This window comes from Pezoporus wallicus, unplaced genomic scaffold, assembly GCF_028554395.1.
Source record: "Pezoporus wallicus isolate ANWC-B61680 ecotype Strahan unplaced genomic scaffold, APGP_CSIRO_Pwel_v1 scaffold_3294, whole genome shotgun sequence".
In the NCBI taxonomy this organism is placed as follows: Eukaryota; Metazoa; Chordata; class Aves; order Psittaciformes; family Psittacidae; genus Pezoporus; species Pezoporus wallicus.
Window position 1 is genome coordinate 9,312,504 of NW_026635478.1, and position 21,914 is coordinate 9,334,417.

At 37.2% G+C, this 21,914-nt stretch overlaps 1 protein-coding gene across 4 annotated transcripts in view; it reads left to right on the forward strand.

The window, feature by feature from the left end:
- SHISAL1 (shisa like 1) overlaps window positions 1–21,914 on the forward strand; it is a 103,713-nt gene that overhangs the window by 48,495 nt on the left and 33,304 nt on the right. For all 4 annotated transcript variants that reach the window (XM_057427122.1, XM_057427114.1, XM_057427104.1 and 1 more), the window contains exons 2-3: window positions 12,377–12,475; window positions 20,048–20,261. In XM_057427122.1, the coding sequence (XP_057283105.1) occupies window positions 12,409–12,475; window positions 20,048–20,261 (281 nt within the window). In that variant the 5' untranslated portion in view covers window positions 12,377–12,408. The remainder of the gene's footprint in view (window positions 1–12,376; window positions 12,476–20,047; window positions 20,262–21,914) is intronic.

A 21,914-nucleotide genomic window follows, 5' to 3' on the forward strand; every position in this document is an offset into this window, starting at 1 on the left:
ATTTGACCCAGAACAGTGTGTATTCATCTTGATCTATAAATTAGAGAGAAATAAAATGAACTTCTGGATGCTTCTAGAATAAATGCCTGAGGGTTTTTCTGTCATTGTTGCTCTCAAGTGTCTACATATAAAAATTAAACATTTCTCATTTTAGAAAACAGGCATTTTTAGCTGACTCTAAATAATTATTCTTGTTCTAAAACTTTATTTTTGGTGCATGCAGTATAATCAAAATGTTCTATTTTGATTTGCACCATGGACAAACAGGAAATTGTCTCTTTTCATCAAAGAAGACTTCATAAGAACAAGAACAAGAACTTGTGTAAATTCTTACAAGTTAAATTACATGTGAAAGAAATTTAAACAACTGGCTTAGAAGAACAGAACTGAACTGTCTAGAATATATTCATCTGACAGTGCTACCAGTAAGCAGAAATCCAGGTTGATTAGTCTAAACAAACACCAGACAAGAAAACAAATAAAAAATGAGCTCTGTTGTGGTTCTAGTGATTAGTCTAATGCTTTACTTCTGCTACATTTAAATCTGTCACCAGTACAGATTTTCGAATGAGGCAGCAAGCTTAACAGTATCTCAATACGAAGAAGAGGCAGAAGAAACTCTCAAAATTCATGGAATAAGGTATCTGGCTTTTGAAAACTATGTAAACTGTTACTTGGGCAGATGATTTCCTGTAATGGGTAAGATTCCAATGCTTAGAAATTTTTCAGTATTGTGGCCAGGACAATAAAAATATTTTCATTGTATTAGTATATGATGGATAAGATGCTAAATAAAATTATCTTTTTGTGTAAGACCTTGGATTGGCTAAGCCTTCTTAGCAGGCTGTGCTGATTGCTGCATTTTGCTGTAACTACAGATCTAGATAATTTTCTTAAAGCAAAACTTCATTAAAACATATTTGAATTTTTTTTTAACTTAGTTGCAAAGGAGATCTGCAGTAGGTGCAAAAGCTGATGCTCTGACTATTCAAAACCCCTTGGAAAAGGCTGAAAAACCTCCTTTACCATTGTTGTGGTGCCTCAATAGCATGGTAATCCTAGAGGATTAAGGCAAAAGGGAGGTGACATAAATCATGCTGCAGTCTATGCTTACCCTTTTAACTGATGTTGAAGTCTAGATATTAAAGCATGAGGATTCAGGGGCAAGGAGTATTGTTCAAATACCACAAACCAAAGCAATGTGTTTAATAGCGTAGAAGACAATTGATTACCAAGAAAGCTGAGGAATGGACTGCTGACTGTTCTTTTATTTTTTATTTTCCTAGAAAAAAATCATCTGTCACTTAACTTGGAGATGATGGGGAGGTAGAGGAAGATTTTGGAGACAGCTAGAAAGCAGAATAGAATTCAATAACAGGAAGGGTTCTTCAGAAATCATCTAGTCATTTCTATTCTTACCATTTTGGCTGGAAAGACTAATTCATTACTTAAGCAGCTGGAGGAAGCAGAATATGGGAAAGAATAGAATAAGGTTATACAGGAGGGGAGAAATCATGTTTGCATCTGCCTCCTATTTCATTATTTGGACAACTTCATTTTCCATTACACTGTCACTTAGTTTCTGTCTCATCCCCTCATTCGCCTCCTGAAATATTAGCCATCTTTCCCTCAACTTTTCCAGAGATGTCCCTGTGAGCTGTCATTACAGGTATTATAAGGAAGGCAGATTTTAAACCTTCTTTCTGCACTTGAAACCTCTTTATTTGAGGGAAGGCTGGAACTCATGTTTGGAATCTATAGCTGAAGTGAGCTAATCCTAAATATGAAAAGCCCTTCTGCTCTTAACAGACTCCATTAGATTCAGTTTAGCTACATTTGAGTTCTAAGGATTTCATAATATGGTATATTTTGGATATAATTTACTGTCCCAAGACACAGTTGATTGTCTGGGGTATATGACTTCATTCAAACTGACAAATATGTTACATAGTGGGCATCAAAGGCCTCATGGTTAGTGAAAAGAAAATCACTGTGGAATCAGCATCTGTGGAGGCTGCCAAAAGGATTGTATTCCTCTTAGGCAAGAGTGTCAAAAGCGTTTTGTTACAATATATGCAGTGTTTGAGAACAGAACTTAAAAAGGTATTAAGATACTAGGATTAAGGTAATACTCTACTTATAAAATTTGTGTGTATATTGTTCCCCCCACCCCCCAAACCCCACCCATGCTGTAGCACCAGGGTTTTTTGTTGTTTTTTTTTCCATATTTTCTATGATCAGATTTTATGATGTTTTCTGTATTCTCCATTCAAGCAAAAAAGCTAAACCAATCTGCATTACAAGATAATAAATTTGTCACTTAGCAATATGAAATTAGTTACATTTGTAAAGTACCCAAAAGAATGGGTCATTGGGACCAGGCTCTGAGAAAGTGTTCCCTGTTCCAGTAAGGGATTTGTTACATGGACTTTGATGAGATGCATATGATGTGGTATTACTGCTGAGAGGAAATGCAGTTATTCAGCCAGAATTTCCAGAAGCAAAGCATCCCATTTTTAAAATTATTGTTGTGATTTAAAACTCTGCTTTCTTATTTAACTTTTTTAACATGTCCAAGTTGTGTCCTGGTCTTCACTATCTCTGAATGTGAGCATAATATAACCCTTCAAAGATATTTAAGCTTGTTTTTTTGCAAGGATGGTTAAAGTGATACTGGTATTCCTGTACGCTTTCATCGCAATATTTCAATAAATTAAGGTGTGTATTTAATTATACAGAGTTTAAATAATTCCCTTTTAAGTTCTTTAGGTCAGACTTCGTAGGAGTATCTCAAAGATACAGTGGCTGGCATCTCGTTCCTGACAGAACATTTAAGTTCAAGACTTCTGACTGCAGCTTTCCAGGAGTACAGTTTGTGTGTACGATGTATGCCTGCCCACTGAGCATATACAAATAAATATTAAACAAAGTAAGCTACTTCTAAATGAACTGTAGTTCCAATCTGTAATTAATGCTTCTGGTACACTCCTGTATCTTGGCTCAACTCCACTGGTTCAATGACTAAATGGTGCTTGATGCTCCACTAGTGTGAGGTCAAGAAACAGGATTTCTGTGCAAATCTATATGTCTTCAAGTAGCTTCTCTTGTGTGCTATGCCACCTCTGTGCATAGCAAAAAATCTATATACCCAAGGTAGACATAAAATGAGCACATTTTACATCCTGTAAAACAAAGGTTGTGAAACAAAAGTTGGAGCCTGTGATGCCACCACCAGCAGCACAACTTTGTTCTGCCTGGTTCTGCAGTTCCAAAAATGCATGCTCAAACAGAAAAAAAAGGACCATACACTGTTGAAAGCCACATTTTTGTTGCTCTGCATGCCTTTATTCCTTCTGCTTGGCAACCTCCTCATCCCTTGTTCTGATTACTAAAAATTGTCCTTTATTTTGTCCTGCAAGTATTTCTGATTAAGAGGAGAGGACAGAGGATTCACTAGCATTTTTCTTCATTCTGCTGCCTTGTAACTTTCAAAATTAAGTTCTTTTTAAGAATTTGGTGTCCTTGGGGCTCAAAAATTTAGGATTTTTAATTAGAAAGGCTATGAGCTAGAATGATTGCAGTAGCACAGAAATGTACTGCTCTTAAACCCAGCTTTTTAAATGTAGTCTTAAAGTGTATAGCAGTAAAAACATTTTCTGCTGCAATGTGAGGCTGGTGTGTTTAACAGGAATGAGGCAAAAGAACAGATGAAAGAAGTTACTCCCATCTTCTACCATACAGTTTTTCACTCCAGCATTTGTAGATTCAAGGCTCCCACACAGTTTCCTTTTCCTTTAGCTGGTTCAGTGACAGCTCCTTATCCTGTTCTAGTCTGCTTTAAGAAGATCCTTTATTTGTGATGTTACTGAGAAACCTTCCCGTACATGTAACATTTGAATATAACATCACAGATGTTTTAAGGAGGAAGGACATTTCTTTCTCGTTTTACTGATAGGTGTTTAGGAGGAAGGACATTTCTTTCTCATTTTACTGATAGGTGTTTTTCATCATTACTTTTAACGAAAGGGCGAGAAAGATTTGACCAAAATATTTCCTGGAACCTGAAGAGTTATTTGCCTGTTGAGGGAACACTGATGGCTAGTTTCAGGTTTCAGAAGTAAAAGTTTTGCCTTTTGAACAAATTCATACAAGAGCCAACCCATGTCAGGAACAGTACCACCACTGCACATGTAGTGGTAGATTAGGTGCAGAATTTTGTCTGTTCACCCCAGGTGGCTACTTGAGCCATTTTGTTCCTCATTAGCCTTGTTGCTACCAGCATTAAAGGTATATAAACATTGCTGTAGTATAAAGACAGCTGAGATGGTTCTAGATGAACCTGCTTAAATATTGGAAGCAATCTTCATTTTTTCACAGGGTAGATGAGCCTACGCATCAGTCTGCACTAGGACAGTTAGTGTGCTTTCAGTCCACATTTAGAACCTGCTTGCAGTGCACATTGAGATGTTTTCCCTAGAAAAGCCAGAATAATGCTGTGAAAATACTTGTAGTGCAGATCCATCAATGTCAGGTAAGCTATACATTGTGTTGGCATAGCAAAATGATCCTCATGATGGAAAAAAAAATGAAAAATAAATTATTTTTGCTAGTCTAATTACAACTGTCTGATTCTTCCAGTACTGCTACGCTGATCAGGGGTTGTTGTACCCTTTCCTGACTTAGTTAACTGTGTCAGCAAATTTAGCTGGTTTTCCCATTGCCGGGAGAAGTATTAATGAGAATTCTTCATTCTTTTTAATACGATGTGTTTAAGTTAGTCTTTTTTTATGAGTTGACTTTAACTTTTGCTTAACTTGCTTTTCTCATGTTTTCACTTTTGAGCAAAATAACTTCTGAAACCATTTTACAAACCCAGAGTGATGGAAGGTTAGAAACCAATCTGTTTAGATACAGATAAAGATTAAAGATGTTCAAGAATGTGAGAATGAAATAAAATTTAGATGCCAACAGACTTTTCACAGGAAGGTTTATTTTTCAGAAGAGGCCATTTTGAAAGGAAAATGTATCAAAAGTGTTCCCATAGAGACTACTATAGGTAGTTCTTAATAGCTAAATATATACCGCTGACAGTGTATTGGTGAAAACAAACATTTACTCACACTTATTTTTCACTAGATAAATTGTTGGTATATTACATTTTTTCTGAAGTGGATAATAAAAATACACTAGCCAGTGTTTACTGCCATATTTATAGATCTACATATTCTCAGGGTTTAGAGCTATGCTGTAATAGATGAGTGATATTTGTCTATTAGATTTCAGAGATTTTTTAAATATGCCTATTATAAAACCTCTAATATTACCTTCATAACTTCTTTTATTTCTCAATATCGTATTTAAAATTACAGGGATAAACTGTTTCAAATAAACCAGTAGAATTTACTTTATTAATTAAAGACTTGTAAATTGTAATATTTTAAATCAAAGTACCTTTGCTCTGGTTCCATATTGAAAGCAGCTTAAAAACACAAGTTAAAGTTTCCCTAGAGGAGACCCCTGCATTTCTTAAAAGCTGAAATGATAACTTGATTAATAATAGAAATTTTTAATCACTTTAAAATGAACCCTGTCCTGCTTTCAAGCTCTCTGGAAAAAAATATTTCAAAGCTGTGTATGTTTCCTTATAATTCCTGCCTTATGGGAGTCCAAGAGTGTTCATAATTTCAGAGTCAAAATCCAGTCGTTTAAGATTACCTTTTTCCATGAATAGACCTGACTTGATAGTTTAATTGTTTAATTTTACCAGATTCTTAATTCTTTAAGGAAGTGCTCATTTCAGCTCATGCAGCAGACTAATGTTAGAAATTGGTTGCACAAAATCACTCAACTGCCTTGTTTGATTATTTGTTTGTAATCCAGGTATGCATCCAAACTGAGTTTAGTTCATTAAAAAGAAGAGTTCTAGATGAGTACCACAAACCTTTGTCAGCTGCCTACATTCGGGCTGATACAGTACATGCAAATGAGTAGATATGGATATTTCAGTCTCTTAACAAAACTAAGTGGCATTCAGAGCATTGGGAAAGGCTGCAGCTCTTGGATGCAGAAGGAATTTTTCTTGAGGAGTGAGAAAGTTGCTGTTAACTTGTAGCTGAAGTTAGTTACCAGTGTCAGTAAATCATCGCAACTTCCACCCCTGAAAGTGTTCAAGGCCAGGTTGGATGGAACTTTGAGCAACCTGATCTAGTGGAAGGTGTCCCTGCCCATGCCAGGGGGGTTGGAACCAGATGGTCTGTTGGTTGGAACCAGAAGGTCTGTTCCAATTCAAACCATTCTGTGATTCTATGATTTCTACATAGCCGACAGTCTTCCCAAGGTAATTCAGATATTTTTTCCCAAAAAGAGATCTAATGTACGCAGTGAAAGGCCAGTTGTAGGACAGACAACAACCTGAAATTTTCTGACCTTCATCACCAATAAATCCAGAAAATCCTTCCAAATACAAGTGTGGCATGAATTGCACCAAAAAATTGATTGGATTAAGTTTATTTGCACTTCAGCTACATTATAGTAATATCTTTAACACCTTTAGTTTTGCTATAGAGGCAGGAATTTGATTGTCAATAAAGACTTTGTGCTGCCTTAGAGAAGTCACTCTTGAGTAACTTTTGTGATTAAAAGCTCTGAATGTACCAGTGGTTCTCTAAAATGAATTCTCTTGTAGTAAATGAATCCTTCTGTATCGGATTCTACTGCACAGTGTACTGCGTAGTCAGGGTAGGAACTGCTAAAATATATTTCCAACTTGCATGTGTATGATGTGTCTATCAGGATGTAGTTGTAGGACAGGTTGCAATGGCTGATTAAAGTGCTGGTGGAAAGGAAAAAGAGTAAAAGAAGCAGGAGATGCATGAGCAGCTTTGACAGCTGTCACTTGTAGCAGTACAGGTTTCTTGGCCTTGTCCAAAATAACAGCTATATATTGCTTCAAGTTCACAAGATGGTCTTCAGGAGGTACTTAATAGCTTTATCTTTTTGGATTCATGCATGTTGTCTCTTCATAACTGGAGAATAGCTGGGGAAAATAATAAACATGCAGAGGGTGAAATAAACCAAAGTAGCTTATATTTTCAATTTTAAAATTTATAAAATATGGGTGAAAAATGTCATGGTTACAAGTTAGTGTAATATAAGTTTGTTTGTCTAGCAATACTAAAACCCTAACTGTAATGCTTTAGATGCAGTTCTGTAGAGCCTCTCGCATGCTTACCTTCAAGCATATGTGTATTAAAATATTTTTAAGGAAGAGACACTGAGTAATGTTAATGACACACTACAAACCAGAAGGTTTTCTACCAACAGTTTCTTTTCATAGGTTGTTTCAGTCATTTCAAATAAGACAACTGTCAGCAGAAAACTAGTATCTGTTTTTCATAAACATATTCTTGAGGTAATTGCAGTGTGAAATGACATGTTTTCTTAATAATCAGGTTTTCTGTCATGCCATTTACATTTACAGTAAGATTGTAATTTCATTATAATAACATTCAGGAACTCATACTAAATGCATTTTTAAGTCTACTTTAACATGAGAAATGAAGAGAGCTGAGATAGAATTTAAGTTTGAATCACAGCCTTCTCGTTTCTATCCAATTTTAAACAGCTTCTTCAATCATTGTGGTTGTCTCTGCCATATTATTCGTCCCCTCACTGATGGCACAATGCAACCTGTTTTGCTTGTTTTCTTCAGATGAGCAAATGGGTTGAGAGGAGGCCACTTCCCTGCTGGTGATTCTACTTGTCCCAGCAAAGTAGGAAGTACAGCAAAGCTAATGTGTCTGAGGTTAGTGAGGATATTTTCCAGGAGGAAAGTGGGGAATAAGAGATTATGGAAATCTAGAGCTTTTCTAGGTATCACTTAATCGTAACTGTGAAAGATGACCATGTCCCAAGAGATGGAGAAGCGGAGGGAAGCCCATCACTGTGATTGCTGTTGTGGCTCCCAGGAGCAGGTCACTGGTGCTTGCTGAGATTGGAAGGCATGCTGGACATTATTGTGAAAAGGCGGATTCATCCTCAGTTATGTCCCATGTGGCAGTACGCTTTTTACCTGTATAGTTGTATCTATACATGTAGATATACCTATCTTGGTAAAACAGTTATATACCTATGTATCCTTTCGTTAACTATGAGAATTGGCAGAAGCTCTATGGCTCTATGCAGTTACGCAATGCTGTAATTTTATTTACCTTGGAAGAGTCTGCAGCTATTGGGATATTTTTTAGGACCTTCTGGCACTGAGCAAATACAAGCAGCTGAAACTGCAGTGACACTAAATTTACGTGAACAACCTTGCCATAAAATGTAGAGCCAGATTTAAGAGAAGGCATAAGAGGTAGAGCAAATAGGTTTTTTAAGGGAAGATTGTAAGAGGTGGACGTTGTTTTCAGACTAAGAAAAGGCTGAGTGAAGATATGATAGCATTTCTTGTATTTATTACTCAAGGACTGATGCAGAGAGGTGAAACCGATGCATCTGTAGGTAAATTGTTCTCCAGTTCTACTGGGGATAGAATGGGTTTGAATCAAAGCAAAGGAATTGCAAGTTAGACACAGGAAAACCTTTCTAGCCATGAGGTTAGAGAAACACTGGAGAGGAATTGCCTGAGAAGGCTAGAAAACCCCTCCTATTGTGCAGATTCTGTGAACTTCTGCTAAGAATGCTTTAGATGTCCTGCGACAGAAAGATGGATCAAATGATCTCTTGAATTGCTTTATTTTCTGTTATTCTATACAGAGGTACTTTGTGAAGCAGTGCTGGTGTATTTAATAAATTCTCCTGCTAGCTCCTTTTGCTCTTTCTCATAGCCAAAAAATGCAAAATGTGCAATGTTTTTCAAAAATCTTTTCTGCACTTAACTTTTATTTTGCTTCAAAGTGAAGGGAAAATTATTTCTACATAAAAATCTTGCCACATGAAATGGCCCTTGGCAGTTTTTCTTTCCAGTGATTCACTGATTCCCTTCAAGAAAAGACAGGTAGATAAAACTATAAGGATAACCAAAGCAATGTACATGGCAGCAGAGTAAGCGCTAAAATGTCATGGTGTGTAAGTAAAAAGGAAGATCTGGCACAGCGATCTGATACGTGTATCTGGTCCCTGCAACTAGTCCATGGTGAGGAGGGAGGTTGAAGGCAAATGAGTTCAGTTTTTGTAGTGGTAGTGAGAAGTTAAGCTGCAATTGCAGACTTTTCATTAGCAAAAACAAAAGCCACCCCCCTGCTCTGTCTCTTATTAATACCTGTCCTCCTTGATCATAACATTACAGCACCTTGCCTTTGAATGTTTTTCCTTTTGAGTCATTCACTGTTCACCTTCTGCAAGGAAAAGCAGTATTCCTAACATAATCCTTATTCCACAAAAAGATAGCAAAGCAATTAAAAACAAAAAAGTAAGGACCATTTTTTCTATTTCACAGTAGATACGTTGAAACACAGGGTGAAAAAAAAGCCTCTAAAATTGTGATTCCTCAACCATTTCTTTTAGTCTACTTTATGATGTAGCTGCAAAGATATTCATGATAGCCAGCAGAAGGGAGGAGGTGGTGTGAGGCTTGGAATCCGGATGGATATGGTAAAGGATGGACATACTCCTTCCCTTCACAATGGCCACAAATAAGCTTAAAATAGGGAATTAAAAATTCAAATAAATGCATTAGACCACCCTTCTAACTGCTGGTTACAGACCTAGAAAGACAACCTGATCTCTTAGCCTCCAGACTGCCAAATTTCCTCTAAAACAAAACCAAACCAACCAAACAACAAACCAAGCAAACAAAAACCCAGCACAACCATACCTATTTTATTTCTTTCAAATTTAATTCTCTAATTTTAAAATGTCCTGTCAGCCTTGAATAATAATAAACATTTAAAAAAAAACTAATAATCAGCTAAATCACTGCTAAATACTATGTTCCTGCCATCTTTATTCTGTAGCCTAGCATTAAAACATACTTTCTATGATCTAGACACTTTCTTCTAGCCTGTCACCTGTTTTTCTTCCTGTCTCTTTGACCTGGATGATTGAGCTCTAATAGCTCAGAGACATCCTCATGGTACTGCCCTAAACATGACTGCTTTAGTCAGACAACAGCATGTAAAAAAAGTATTTTTAAATGGTCAAGTAGTGAATGGTTTGTTGTATCTCTGTGCTCCATAAAATCATAATATTCAGTTTAATGACCACTGAAGCAGTAGTTATAAAATTGAGCATTTCCCTATCATCGCAAATACACATATATATGTATACATCTACACAGATTTTGTCATCTTCCCAGCCTTTGATGTGTAGCTCTAGTGTCCCAGTATCTTGCTCTGATCTTCCCAGCTGGCACTTAATAAAAATACAAGCATCACAAGACTTGGATTAAAATGCCAATTTAATTATTACCAGTTCCATTGGACATAATTGAATAAATCTTCCCGTCCCTGAAAACCTTCTAGATTTCTACATACAGGACTGATTTAAAAATTACCAGTAAGGCTGTATTGTACTCAATTACTAGGAAGACTGTACTTTGCAAAAAACTTGCATCTTATTTCCAGTCTAAGTTAGTCTTCCATAACTGAAATGCTTTTTTATTTTTGTTTTTTTCCCATCATTCTTATTGCCTGGCCAACTGTATGCTACTAAGTGAGATATTTGACAGAAATTTATTATTGCTATCTTTAAGCTACCTTCATCAACAACCACACTGAGAGCAATGAAATTTACTTTACCATAAGGCCACAGCAATATGCACTAATTCTATTAATCCTTAATTATTGATTGGATTCTATATTAACCATTCTATTGACTTTCTCTAGATCCGCATCATGCTCACAAGCTTCTAATTCCCTGGATTATTTCATTTATATCCTTAGGTTTCTTTAAGCCCTCTGAAAGCTGCCACAGTTTCCCAACAAGCTGAGAAAAGAAAATATGTATGTCCCTCAGCCAGCTCTTCTAAAAGAACTGGATACAAATTACACAGACTTGCAAATATCAAATTCTGAGCCTTAGTATCAGCTCATTCATGTCATTCTAATTATTCTTGATGTGGAAATATTTAATAGTCTCAGTTATACCCAACATCTGTGTCTTCCCAGATACACAACAGAAGTGCTTATTGATCTCTTTTTAATTAACTGTTACTAAAGCCAACATTTCCCTCTAGTAATGAATTGCTATCAGAATTTCTGCAGCTTTGGCATACTCAGGAAAAAAAAAACAAACAGCAAAACAACAACTTATTGCTTTTATTCCTAACAATATTGGCAGTACCTTGCTCTTTGTATCTGTTTTTCTTGATTAAACTCCTGCATTCTTAACCTCTGGCTTATATTCAATATTACTGGGTTTTATGCAATTCTAACTTTGTCTGCTTGGTGTTTTAATTAATATGATATTCCTTTTGAAGAAAGGTGGCGGCTTTTTCAAACAGGATTAGTGACTGAAGAAATATTCTTAATTAGCATTCATAGTTTTCTGCACTTCCCCTCCATCCCCTGATGAGCTTATGCCTTCTAATTGAATTATTTTAAAGCTGAAAATACAGTGGTTTGGATCATAGAATCATAGAATCACAGAATCGTTAGGGTTGGAAAGGACCTTAAGATCATCTAGTTCCAAACCCCCTGCCGTGGGCAGGGACACCTCACACTAAATCATATCACCCAAGGCCTCATCCAACCTGGCCTTGAACGCTGCCAGGGGTGGAGCATTCACAGCCTCCCTGGGCAACCTATTCCAGTGCCTCACCACCCTAACAGGAAAGAATTTCCTCCTTATATCCAATCTAAACTTCCCCTGTTTAAGTTTTAACCCGTTACCCCTTGTCCTGTCACTACAGTCCCTAACGAAGAGTCCCTCCCCAGCATCCCTATAGGCCCCCTTCAGATACTGGAAGGCTGCTATGAGGTCTCCACGCAGCCTTCTCTTCTCCAGGCTGAACAGACCCAACTGTTATCTGCAAGCATAGTTTTTCTGAATGTAGGTTACAGGGGAGGTGTGAAAATCCAATAAGTACTTTATATGATTTATCTCAACTCTGGGCTAATGAAAAGTATGTACATAGCTGTAAATATTAATGAGAAATTAATTTTAATGAAATCATAGAGAATTTATTTAAGTCCAGAAAAAAAAAGTATGGGATTTTTGGGTTGGGTTTTTTTTTTTCTTCTTCTGTTTTTTTTTTGGGGGGGGGGGGGGGGGTTGTGTTTGTTTTTTTGTTGTTGTTGGGTTTTTTCTTTGTTTTGTTTTCCTTATTTTGGGAAGCCATCTCTTTTTTCCAATGCTTTGTGGAGGAGTAAAATCTTGAACAATGAAAGTGAGATGAAACAAACACCTAACAGTGAATTTGCATCTTTTCAAACAGGTAATTCTCTAATGGATCAATGAAGGCCAACGATGACAAGTTGTGGTCAACAGTCCTTGAATGTGCTGATGGTTCTGCTTTCATTACTCTTGTCAGCAGGTAACTTTCATACTTTGAATTTATCTTTCACCAGTATGTGCCACAGGGAAAAATTAGTTGCAACTTAATACTGGGTTCCTATAAAACAAACAAGATTGTTAACTAAGTAATGCATAAATAAAGCCTCTTTGTATTTAAAAACTGGAAGCTGGAATTTGAAATGCAATAGAAATTTAAGAAGGAAAAGGTGGTGGGACACTGACATGGCAAAGCAGGCTGAAAATTTAAAAGAAGCAGTTCTGATATGAGCTAGTTTTTCAGCTCATCTAAAAGAATAAAGCAATCTCAACCACCATACTATCCACTTGCTTTGCTAAATAGCAATCTATTGGAAGCAGAGCAAGGTGATTTTATGCATATGCATTCAAGAGTATATAAGCATGTGAAGGATTGAACTTGGAACCTTGGCAGCTGTCGACGTGAATACATTTTAGATACAGTGTAACTTGTAATACGTTTAGATACAATGTAAATGTTATTGTAATACACTGTAACTTGAAGCACATTTAGCTACAATGTAACTAACAACATAATAATTATACATGTTAATACGATGTAACTTGTAATGCATTTAGCTACAACTTAACTATTATGTATATTTAAAAGAAAAAGGCATGACAACATGATATGTAAATATTATGTTATTTTCTTGAAATCTAAAAAAGCGGCTGGACCAGGGAGCAATTCCAGCAGTTTTTTTTCCTGATGCTTAGATCTGCCCTAGATGTTTGCTACTAGCACACAGAAAAGATTTGTGCAGAAAACTGTCAGTTGTTATATTGAGAGTTAGTTGACTGCTGTGACTATTAGTTGTATTTATTAATCACATGTTATTTATGGCATTAAGGTTTTCTGTAATTGAGTGAATATTTTTCTAAAAAAAATAAAAATAGCCCAAATGGATTTGATCTTGTGAGTTTTTAACTGTAAGTACAACCTCTTTTATCCTCAATTCTTGAAGCACTTTTGATCCCAGAAGATTGTTTTTCCCATCACTGTTCCTTATTCACTTCTACTACATTGCATACCTAACCACCACACCAAAACCTTTACCAGGTATTATGCATCTTAAAGTATCCTTGTGCTCCAGAAAAAGGTATTAGTACTTTGTATGCAGGGTTAGATTCTTGTCAATTAGTTCAAGTGTGAGTTTTGTTGTCACAGTCTCATTGCTTGTTTAGAAGCATTCAAGTTGATTCTTGCTAATGATAGGTCATTATTTGGCTGTAAGTGCTGCACTCCTTTTGATAACAGGGTTATAATATTATCAAGTAGACTAATCTTAAAACACTATTTTCCTTTAGAGTCATTCCACTGATGCCCCTATGTATGGCTCTGTATCCCTAACTGTGTAACTACACTCCTCCACTAGCAGAAGCAGTCACAGGGGTTATACCAGCTTCTTTGTTTTTTTCCAGGTTAAAGTCAGTTCAGAAAGTTATTCCCCTGGTTCATGAATGAAGTCAATTATTCAGGAAGACTTCAGTAAATGTATCCCAGTGATCAAACATCGCAAAACTTCTCCAGCTGCTCCAATCCCTTTTGTTCATTTCTGTTAAGTTTTTATACCTTTACTACCCTTTATAGGGGACTTCAACTAGAGACCTCCCGAGACCCCACTTCTCAACCGTTTTCTTCAAGATGATATAAATACCTATCTTCCAGTTGAATGGGACACTATGATTACATCCTGTGTGCAAATAAAAGTAGTCAGCTACTGATATATATACATACTTGTATATAGGCACCTATTCCTGATACAACCCAAACATAAACCAGTGTTTTGGGTTTGGTTTTTGTTTGTTTGTTTGTTTGTTTGTTTGTTTGTTTCTCCTCTTAGAAGAGAAGTACTGTCTCTGAAGTACTATTTGAAACTGCTGTTTCTATTGGAAGCTACTCTCTCTGAAATAATACGGACATGACTTTGAGCTGAAATGCAAATCTACTGGCAAGACTCCTTCTGAGTTCTCTAGATTTAGACTTAAGTCTATAAGGTCATGCTTTACTTCCAAGTCTTTGATACACTAAGATTCACAGTCTTAATACTAAATTTCTAAAATCTGTATGCATGGCTGGAAATCGCACTTAACAATTGGAGGTGTAACTTTCATTCGCTCCACAAACAGAATGAAAGTAAAGGCATGAGTAACAGAAAAGTTCCCAGGGCAGCTGTTCTCAAGAGTCCAGTCTTCATAGTGTTAGAAAAGGAGAGAAGCAGTGGAGCAGAGGTGTGGTCAGATACCAAGGTCATGGCTCACAATGAGGTTGCAGTTTGGCAGCTTTAGCTGTGCTTTTAGGGAAGAAATGCACTTTTCTGGCTAGAATGATCTCGGAGCAGGGACAAATAAGACTGAAAAGAAAGGTTTCAGTTCAGAACAGGGAGGCCATGGCTTCATTTGAAAAAAAAAAAAGATGAAATTGGATTGAGAATACTGAAACTTCAGACTGATTTTATTTCAGTACCATAAATGGTGTGCATTTTTAGGATTTGTGAAAACTTAACAGTTGTAATAGCTACACAGGAATGTGAGAGGAGCAGCATGCAGTCATGCCAGATGAATAACCTTTCTGACCATTAACTCTTAGATTTGTTTTGCAGTAATGTTGATCCTTACATTCACGTAATGGATTGAAACACATTCGTAAAAACAGGGATGACAGCAAGGCTTATATTAACAAGCAAAAATTGCCAGATTATTTGCACATTACAGTATTTTTTCTTTGAAGTCAGAAATGAGAGTTCATAGAGCAGAATTAGCAAGAGGCTCTCAAATGATTGGCATTGTGTGAAGTATATTGCATGCAAGTGAATATTTTTGTGGATCCATATGGAAAGTTTATACAGACCAGCCATTCTGAAAGCTTTGGGGCTTTAAAAATTTAGTAGCTAAATTAAAAATTTAATCAACATTATGCATATCCGTAACTGTGAACACAGAGGGAAGTAACAGTTTGATGTGCACTGGCTGTTTATTTTTTAAGGTAGAGTAGATAAATACTACGATGAGCTTTAATCAGTCATTTGAAGCATGGCAGACTATCGTCCTCTCAAAATTAGTAGGAACAGATACAGGCATCCATATCACTGACCTGTTTAATAATATTTTTTAAAACTAATATGATAATTTGCACTTGCAGCTCCACTTCAGAAACAGCTGCCATCTCTGCAACAGGCAACTTAAGAGCTTTTCAGGTACAATACTTTCGCATGTAGAAATAAGGCTTTTTAATCCTCAGGATTTAAGTAAAGTTATTTTCAGGAAAAATACATTAAAAAACCTACTTTGTTTATTGGGTCTTTGATTCTCAGAGAAGGAAATACAGCAAGTAAAATTACACGGGTTACAATAAACTAATAGGTTTTTTTTTCACTGTGTACTAGGTCTGGATGGTGTGGGGTTAATTTTTTTCAGGGCAGCCCAAATGGCGCTGTCTTTCAGATTGGTGACCAAAACAGTGCCGGTAACACATCAGTAATTTAGGTACTGCTGAACAGTCCTTACACAGGGCCAAAGCTGCTTCTGTTTCTTATTGTGCACCCCAGTGAGGAGGCTGGTGTGGGCAAGAGCCTGGCAGGGGACTCAGCAGGCACAGCTGACCCAAACTGGCAGAAGTGACATTCTGTAACATGTAACAGCACGTCAGCAATAAAACTAGGTTGGAGTTTATAAAGAAATTGTTCAGGGACTGGTTTGGCTATCAGTTTGCTGGTAGTGAGCGAGTGCTTTGGCATCACTTCTGGGTTGGTTGTTTCTTTTTTTTGGGGGGGAATGGGGGTTTATTGTTGTTTTGGGGTTGTTCGGGTGGTTTTCCTTTTTCATTTATTAAACAGTCTTTACCTCAACCTCCAAAATTTCTTGTTTTGCCCTTCTGATTCTCTCACCCATCCCACTGGGAGGGGGAGTGAGCAAGGAGCTGTGTGGTGTTTAGCTGCCTACTAGGATTAACCCACCACACACTCTCTACCAAATTCAGACTGTAACTCAGTCATCATGTTATGCTCTTATTTGTGCATTTATTTTCATCACTGACATACATTTTACTATATAAGGATTTACTTAGGGCATTTTATTACAGACATCACTCCTCCTCTGACCTGACATTATCTTCATTCTCCTTTCATTCTGCAGTAATCCTTCCCCCAGTTTCATCCCCAAAGAAGTCTGGGGTTTGTTTTCCTTTTAGAATAGACAAAGGACCCATCTAGAAATTGGGGGTCAGTTTCCATGTGCTGTGAAGAAAACCACTTTGTGGTGATGAGCAAGCTAAATTTCTTAGGGTCCTATAGTCCTGTAGTGCATTCTTACAATACAATATCTCTCTCAGACCACTGAATAATTACAGAATTATTGATGGATTGATTGATTGATTCAGAATTTCGGAAGTATTGTTTGCTTATGAAACAGAAAGAATGAGTTTTAATTCTCATAAGATGCACTAGATGTATATACAGGTCAGGAATAACCTTTCAGGACTGCTGTTCACCTGTGCCAGCTTAACAGTCTTGAAAAAAAGTTATGATTCTGTCGATAGCCGCATGATAAAATTTGTGTTACGCTCCATCTATCAAAGAAGAAAACTTTCTTCCGTAGGAGCAGCTGATATAATCAAAGTGCAGGTACTCCAACTAAGAAGGTGTAAGTCAGGATGGCTAAAACCTGAGAACTGTCAAACTGATCAGATCAGTAATATTTTCTCTGTGGCTGCAACTGAAGTAGTACATACATTAAGCCATCTAATTCTGCTAAGAAATCTGTAGGTTCAGTGAAAGTTATCTTTCAGCTGGATACGGAGAACACCAGAGAAGGTGGGGAGAAAAAAAAACAAACACAAATGGTTCCTGTTGATAGAGAAGTGAGAAGAGTGGCTGATGTGCCATAGGGTTGTGCTGCTACCCAGAGGGACCTGAACAGGCTGGAGAAATGGGCTGACAGGAGCCTTATGAAGTTTAACAAGGGGAAGTACTAAGTCCTGCATTTTCTGGTGGAGTAACAGTGTCAGGCACCAGTATATGTCGGGGGCCAGCTGCCTGGAAATCTCTTTGTGGCTCCTTTAGTAGAATTACTGCCAGCAGGTCAAGGAAGGTGATGGAGCTACTAGAAAGAGTTCAGTAAAAATGTACCGAATGATGAATGTGACTGGAGCATCTCTGATATAAGTAAAGGCTGAGAGGGCTGGGACTGTTCAGTATCAGGGAGAATCTTACCAATGTGTGTAAAGACCTGAAGCAGAGATGCAAAGAAGATGGACCCAGTCTCTTTTGTTTAGTGCTCAGTGACAGGACCAGAAGTAATAGGCACAAACTGAAACGCAGGAGGTTCCTTCTGAGCGTCAAGTAACAGTTTTTTCACTGTGAGGGTGACTGAGCACTGCCACAGGTTGTCTAGGGTGGTTGTAGATCTCCATCCTTGGAGAGAATTCAAAAGCCATCTGGACAAGCTTCTGGGCAGCAGGCTTTAGGTAACCCTACTTGAGCAAAGGGGTTGCACCAAATGACCTCCCTTCTAACTGCAACCACTGAGGTTTTTTGAAACTTAATCCTGGAACACTTTCTTTGTTGTAATGTTAATTAAAGAGGGGTGCAGGAAAATAAGTACTTGTTCAAACAAATATATGTTCATGTGATTACATGTTTTGAGGATTTTTCAATAGAGTTGGACCATGCAGATCCTGTTGCAAGACTTACAGAGGGTTTTGGAAACCTAAGTCTAAAAGACAATTTCTTTGCTGATTATAGCATTCACAGATTTGGAAAACACATTTTTTTCCAGGCAGGCCAAAAACACATATGTAACTAGTTTTCTCAGTATCTATCTTCCTTTAGAAAGAGCATACTCCTAGTACTTTCAGTTCCTGAATGAATGAATCTACAAAAGGATTTTCTCTTTTGTTAATGATGACAGATGTGTATTGTGTGCATGCAAATGTGTGTGTGTGTATATATATACACACATATATATAAATGCAAAACATTTATAATAGTTTTCGTTTTGTTTTGTGTTGTAGGCTCCCTCTATACACACAAATAAAGAAGTAATCTCCAAGGTCACAATCTTTAAAATTTTACTAGACTTACAGAAATAGAGTGAGAAATTCTTGAAATTAATGCATTTTATAAAATAGAGAAACAAAATGTTAGGAATAGCCTTTTTCAAGCAACATAGAAAGAAATAAGGATTAGATGGTAAGGTGCATAGAAGCATTTACAGATCAGCAGGGGCTGTGCAGAGGGATTCAATAGAGTTAAGCTAAATCCGTGCAAGTCATTATTTGTAATCTCTTGTACTGGTAAATTGATACAAAAAAGCATACACCAAGTTACAAGGGTTAATTCTGTCAGTTTAAAGTGAATAACCTTTACTAATTGGTGAAACCTCATGAAGTGATCCATAGCATCACTGTGTCTTTGTTCTCTAATTAGAATAAAAACATTTCACTGCCAAGAATATTTAGAAGTGACTTTTATATTTCACTGTCTGTAGAGTGTAAGGTTTCTGGGTCATCTGTATAGTACATGTAATCTTAAATGATGTCTTAAGGCCTATATAACATAAACTATAAATCAGTTCAAATGTTGGCAGAATGTGGAACCAAATGTTGTCTCTTATAAGGCTCTTCTGATCAACCAGGAAGTCATGTGTGGTTGCTTATGCTTGTACTAGAAGGGATCTATATCCTGCCCCTCTGCAAGCTTTATTAGCTCTTGAAAGCTAAGACAACTGCATGGCTTCCAGTTCAGAGCTGTTTGCAATCAGTAGGCTTAAAGTATGGTCAGAGAGCTTGCATCTGCCCACAGTCTTACCATGTAGGTGTAACCGCAGTGTGCCTGTTGCAGCACAACTATCAGCCTCAAGTCTATTTTCAAGGGATATATATGGAGAGGATTCCACCCCCTCCCCCCCCCCAAGAAAAGTTATGATGAAATCAGTGTGACATATTCCTGTAAAAGATGTTCTCAGAGATGTATTAAACATTTTATATGAGCATTTAATAAAGGAGAAATGTAAAAACTCCCATGAAGAGCTGTATTTTTTTAGTTCTATCTATTTGAAAAATCAAGGTTGTTCAGATCTATTACGTTGTTTTGTAACTACTATTTTTGGCAGAATAATCCTTGTCAACGAATGACCTTTACACTAGAGAAGGTATTTTCTGTCAAGAACAGTAACTGTAAATCAAACTTTTATTGCAGTTTTTGCACAGACTTTTTGATTTTATGAAGTCATCCCGGGAGACTTAAACATGGACTTTGTTAGTGTTTATGGATATCCATATATTTAGAACAGCAGTATCAAAGCGTTTCTCTAAATATTTTTGTGTTTACTGACATAGAGGGCATTTCTTCCCTTACAAGGACTAATAGTAATCAGAAACAGTTACAATTAAACTCAAAACAAGAGGTGAAATATTGTACTCTTTTAATACTGAATATTATAATGTTGAAAGTTCTGAAACATTCCTGTTTTTCAGAAATCAGACAATTGTTTAAGCTTAACCAATGAAAAATGACAGTTTATATCATACAGATAACACAAGTGACTCACAAAGCCAATATTGTTCTTTGTTTTACAGTGTTGTCTGCACATTTTCGGGTCTGTGAGCCGTATACGGACTACAAAGGCCGCTACCACTTTGGTTTTCACTGCCCCCGTCTTTCTGACAATAAATCTTACATCTTTTGCTGTCACCATAACAACACAGTATTTAAATACTGCTGCAATGAGACAGAATTTCAGACTGTTATGCAGATGAACTTAACAGGGAACGCAGATGGATATATGCATAAGTAAGTAAATGAGTTTTAAAGTACTCTTCACCAAACTGTTCCTGGTCTAATAACATAGTCTGAGGTGTGCTTAATGATGGAAGCAATTAGAATAACTGCACATACAGAAAAACATTACTAAAAGTTTTTTGCTGCTACAGAACTCCAAAAGGAAAGGATATTTTACCTTTGCTTTTTTGCTTTGACATGGGCTATAAACACTGCTAGGAGAGTAATCACTGATGTTGGGGAACAGAACGTATTTGCTTATATATCAATACTGTGTGGCCTCCTTGCCTGTTACCTGGGATACATCCATGTACTTCTGGCGACTGTCTTCTTAAGACAAATGTCAGTAACTTTGTTCATAAAGAACCAAAGTACCAAGTAGATCTTTGTTACTGATTACCTATTTACAATGACAAAATCTTCACTTGTGGTTTGTCTCTTACTTAGTGTTTTCTACTCTAGCCACACCAATCTGCTACGATTTCTCTTGGTGCAGAAGGCAACTTTCAGCTGATGTAAACCCCCCAGGTTGAATTCTGATCAATCTGCTTTCCCCTGACATTTTTTTCTTGTATGCACTCCCTTCAAAACAAAGAAGGGGAAGATTAAAGACAACTGGAATTTCAGTCTATTGATTTTTGTTTACTACAGGGATTTTAGTGTTGTTTTCTGCAGTGCAAAAGTCAGTCAGTGTGTTGTCATTCATTCCCACGGAAGCAGGTGCAGGGCTGCTAGGAGGCTATGGTGTTGGAATACTTACTGCTTGCAGCTGTGCCAGCAAACTGTCATTTTCCTGAACAGCCCCTGCTTATACAGCTCTACCTAGAGAAGTCTGAATCTTGCATACATGTAGGAGTTGCATACCCTAACTTGACAGTTGTTACATGACAATCACCTATTATAAAGGAGTCTGTGTACTGTGTGGTGTAAAAGAAAGACAAAAATAGACTCTGCCCTTGTAAGATGCTTTATATTAATGTGGATTTATACTGTCTTGTTATTGCATGTGCAGCTATGTCCTCGAGGTGTAATTTGGCCTCATAATGCATCTGAGAACATCATGAGAACATATCACACAGACCACTGGGGAGACACTTCAAGTCTAACGTGCCGATTAAAGACTATACATTTTCTCCACTCTTTGTGAAGTCCAGACAACCTAGAAACTGGTAGCACCCTCACCTGGGGCTATTCAACTCTGTTAATATGCCTCTAGGCAGCCTTCTGGAGTTTATACCATAGTATGCCCCAGTGCCCAAATGCAATGCATAGTCTACTCTTGCTCCATGGTAAAAGTCGGATGCGCTTCCCCTTTGTTTACTGGGATGACTGTGCTACATGGCAGCATCTGGATGACTGCCTGAAAAGAGGTCCTAACAGGACTCTTAGTACAGAAGGGTTATGCATACATTCACAGACAGAGCCACAAACTGCTTCACACTCAGAGTAGTAAAAAGAAAGTCTCAAGAATGGAGTAGCATGGCTTTTGCCCCCACACGCAGTTCTTTGTCTTGCACACAGCAAATTTATTTCTTCCCTTAATGTTCTGTAAACCCTGCACCAACCCTGATAAGCAACCAAGTCTGCCTAACAGGCAACTTCATCACAGAGTATGGGATGTGGCCAGATATTACTAAGGTAAGGTCCTTCTGTTCTTTTCACTAA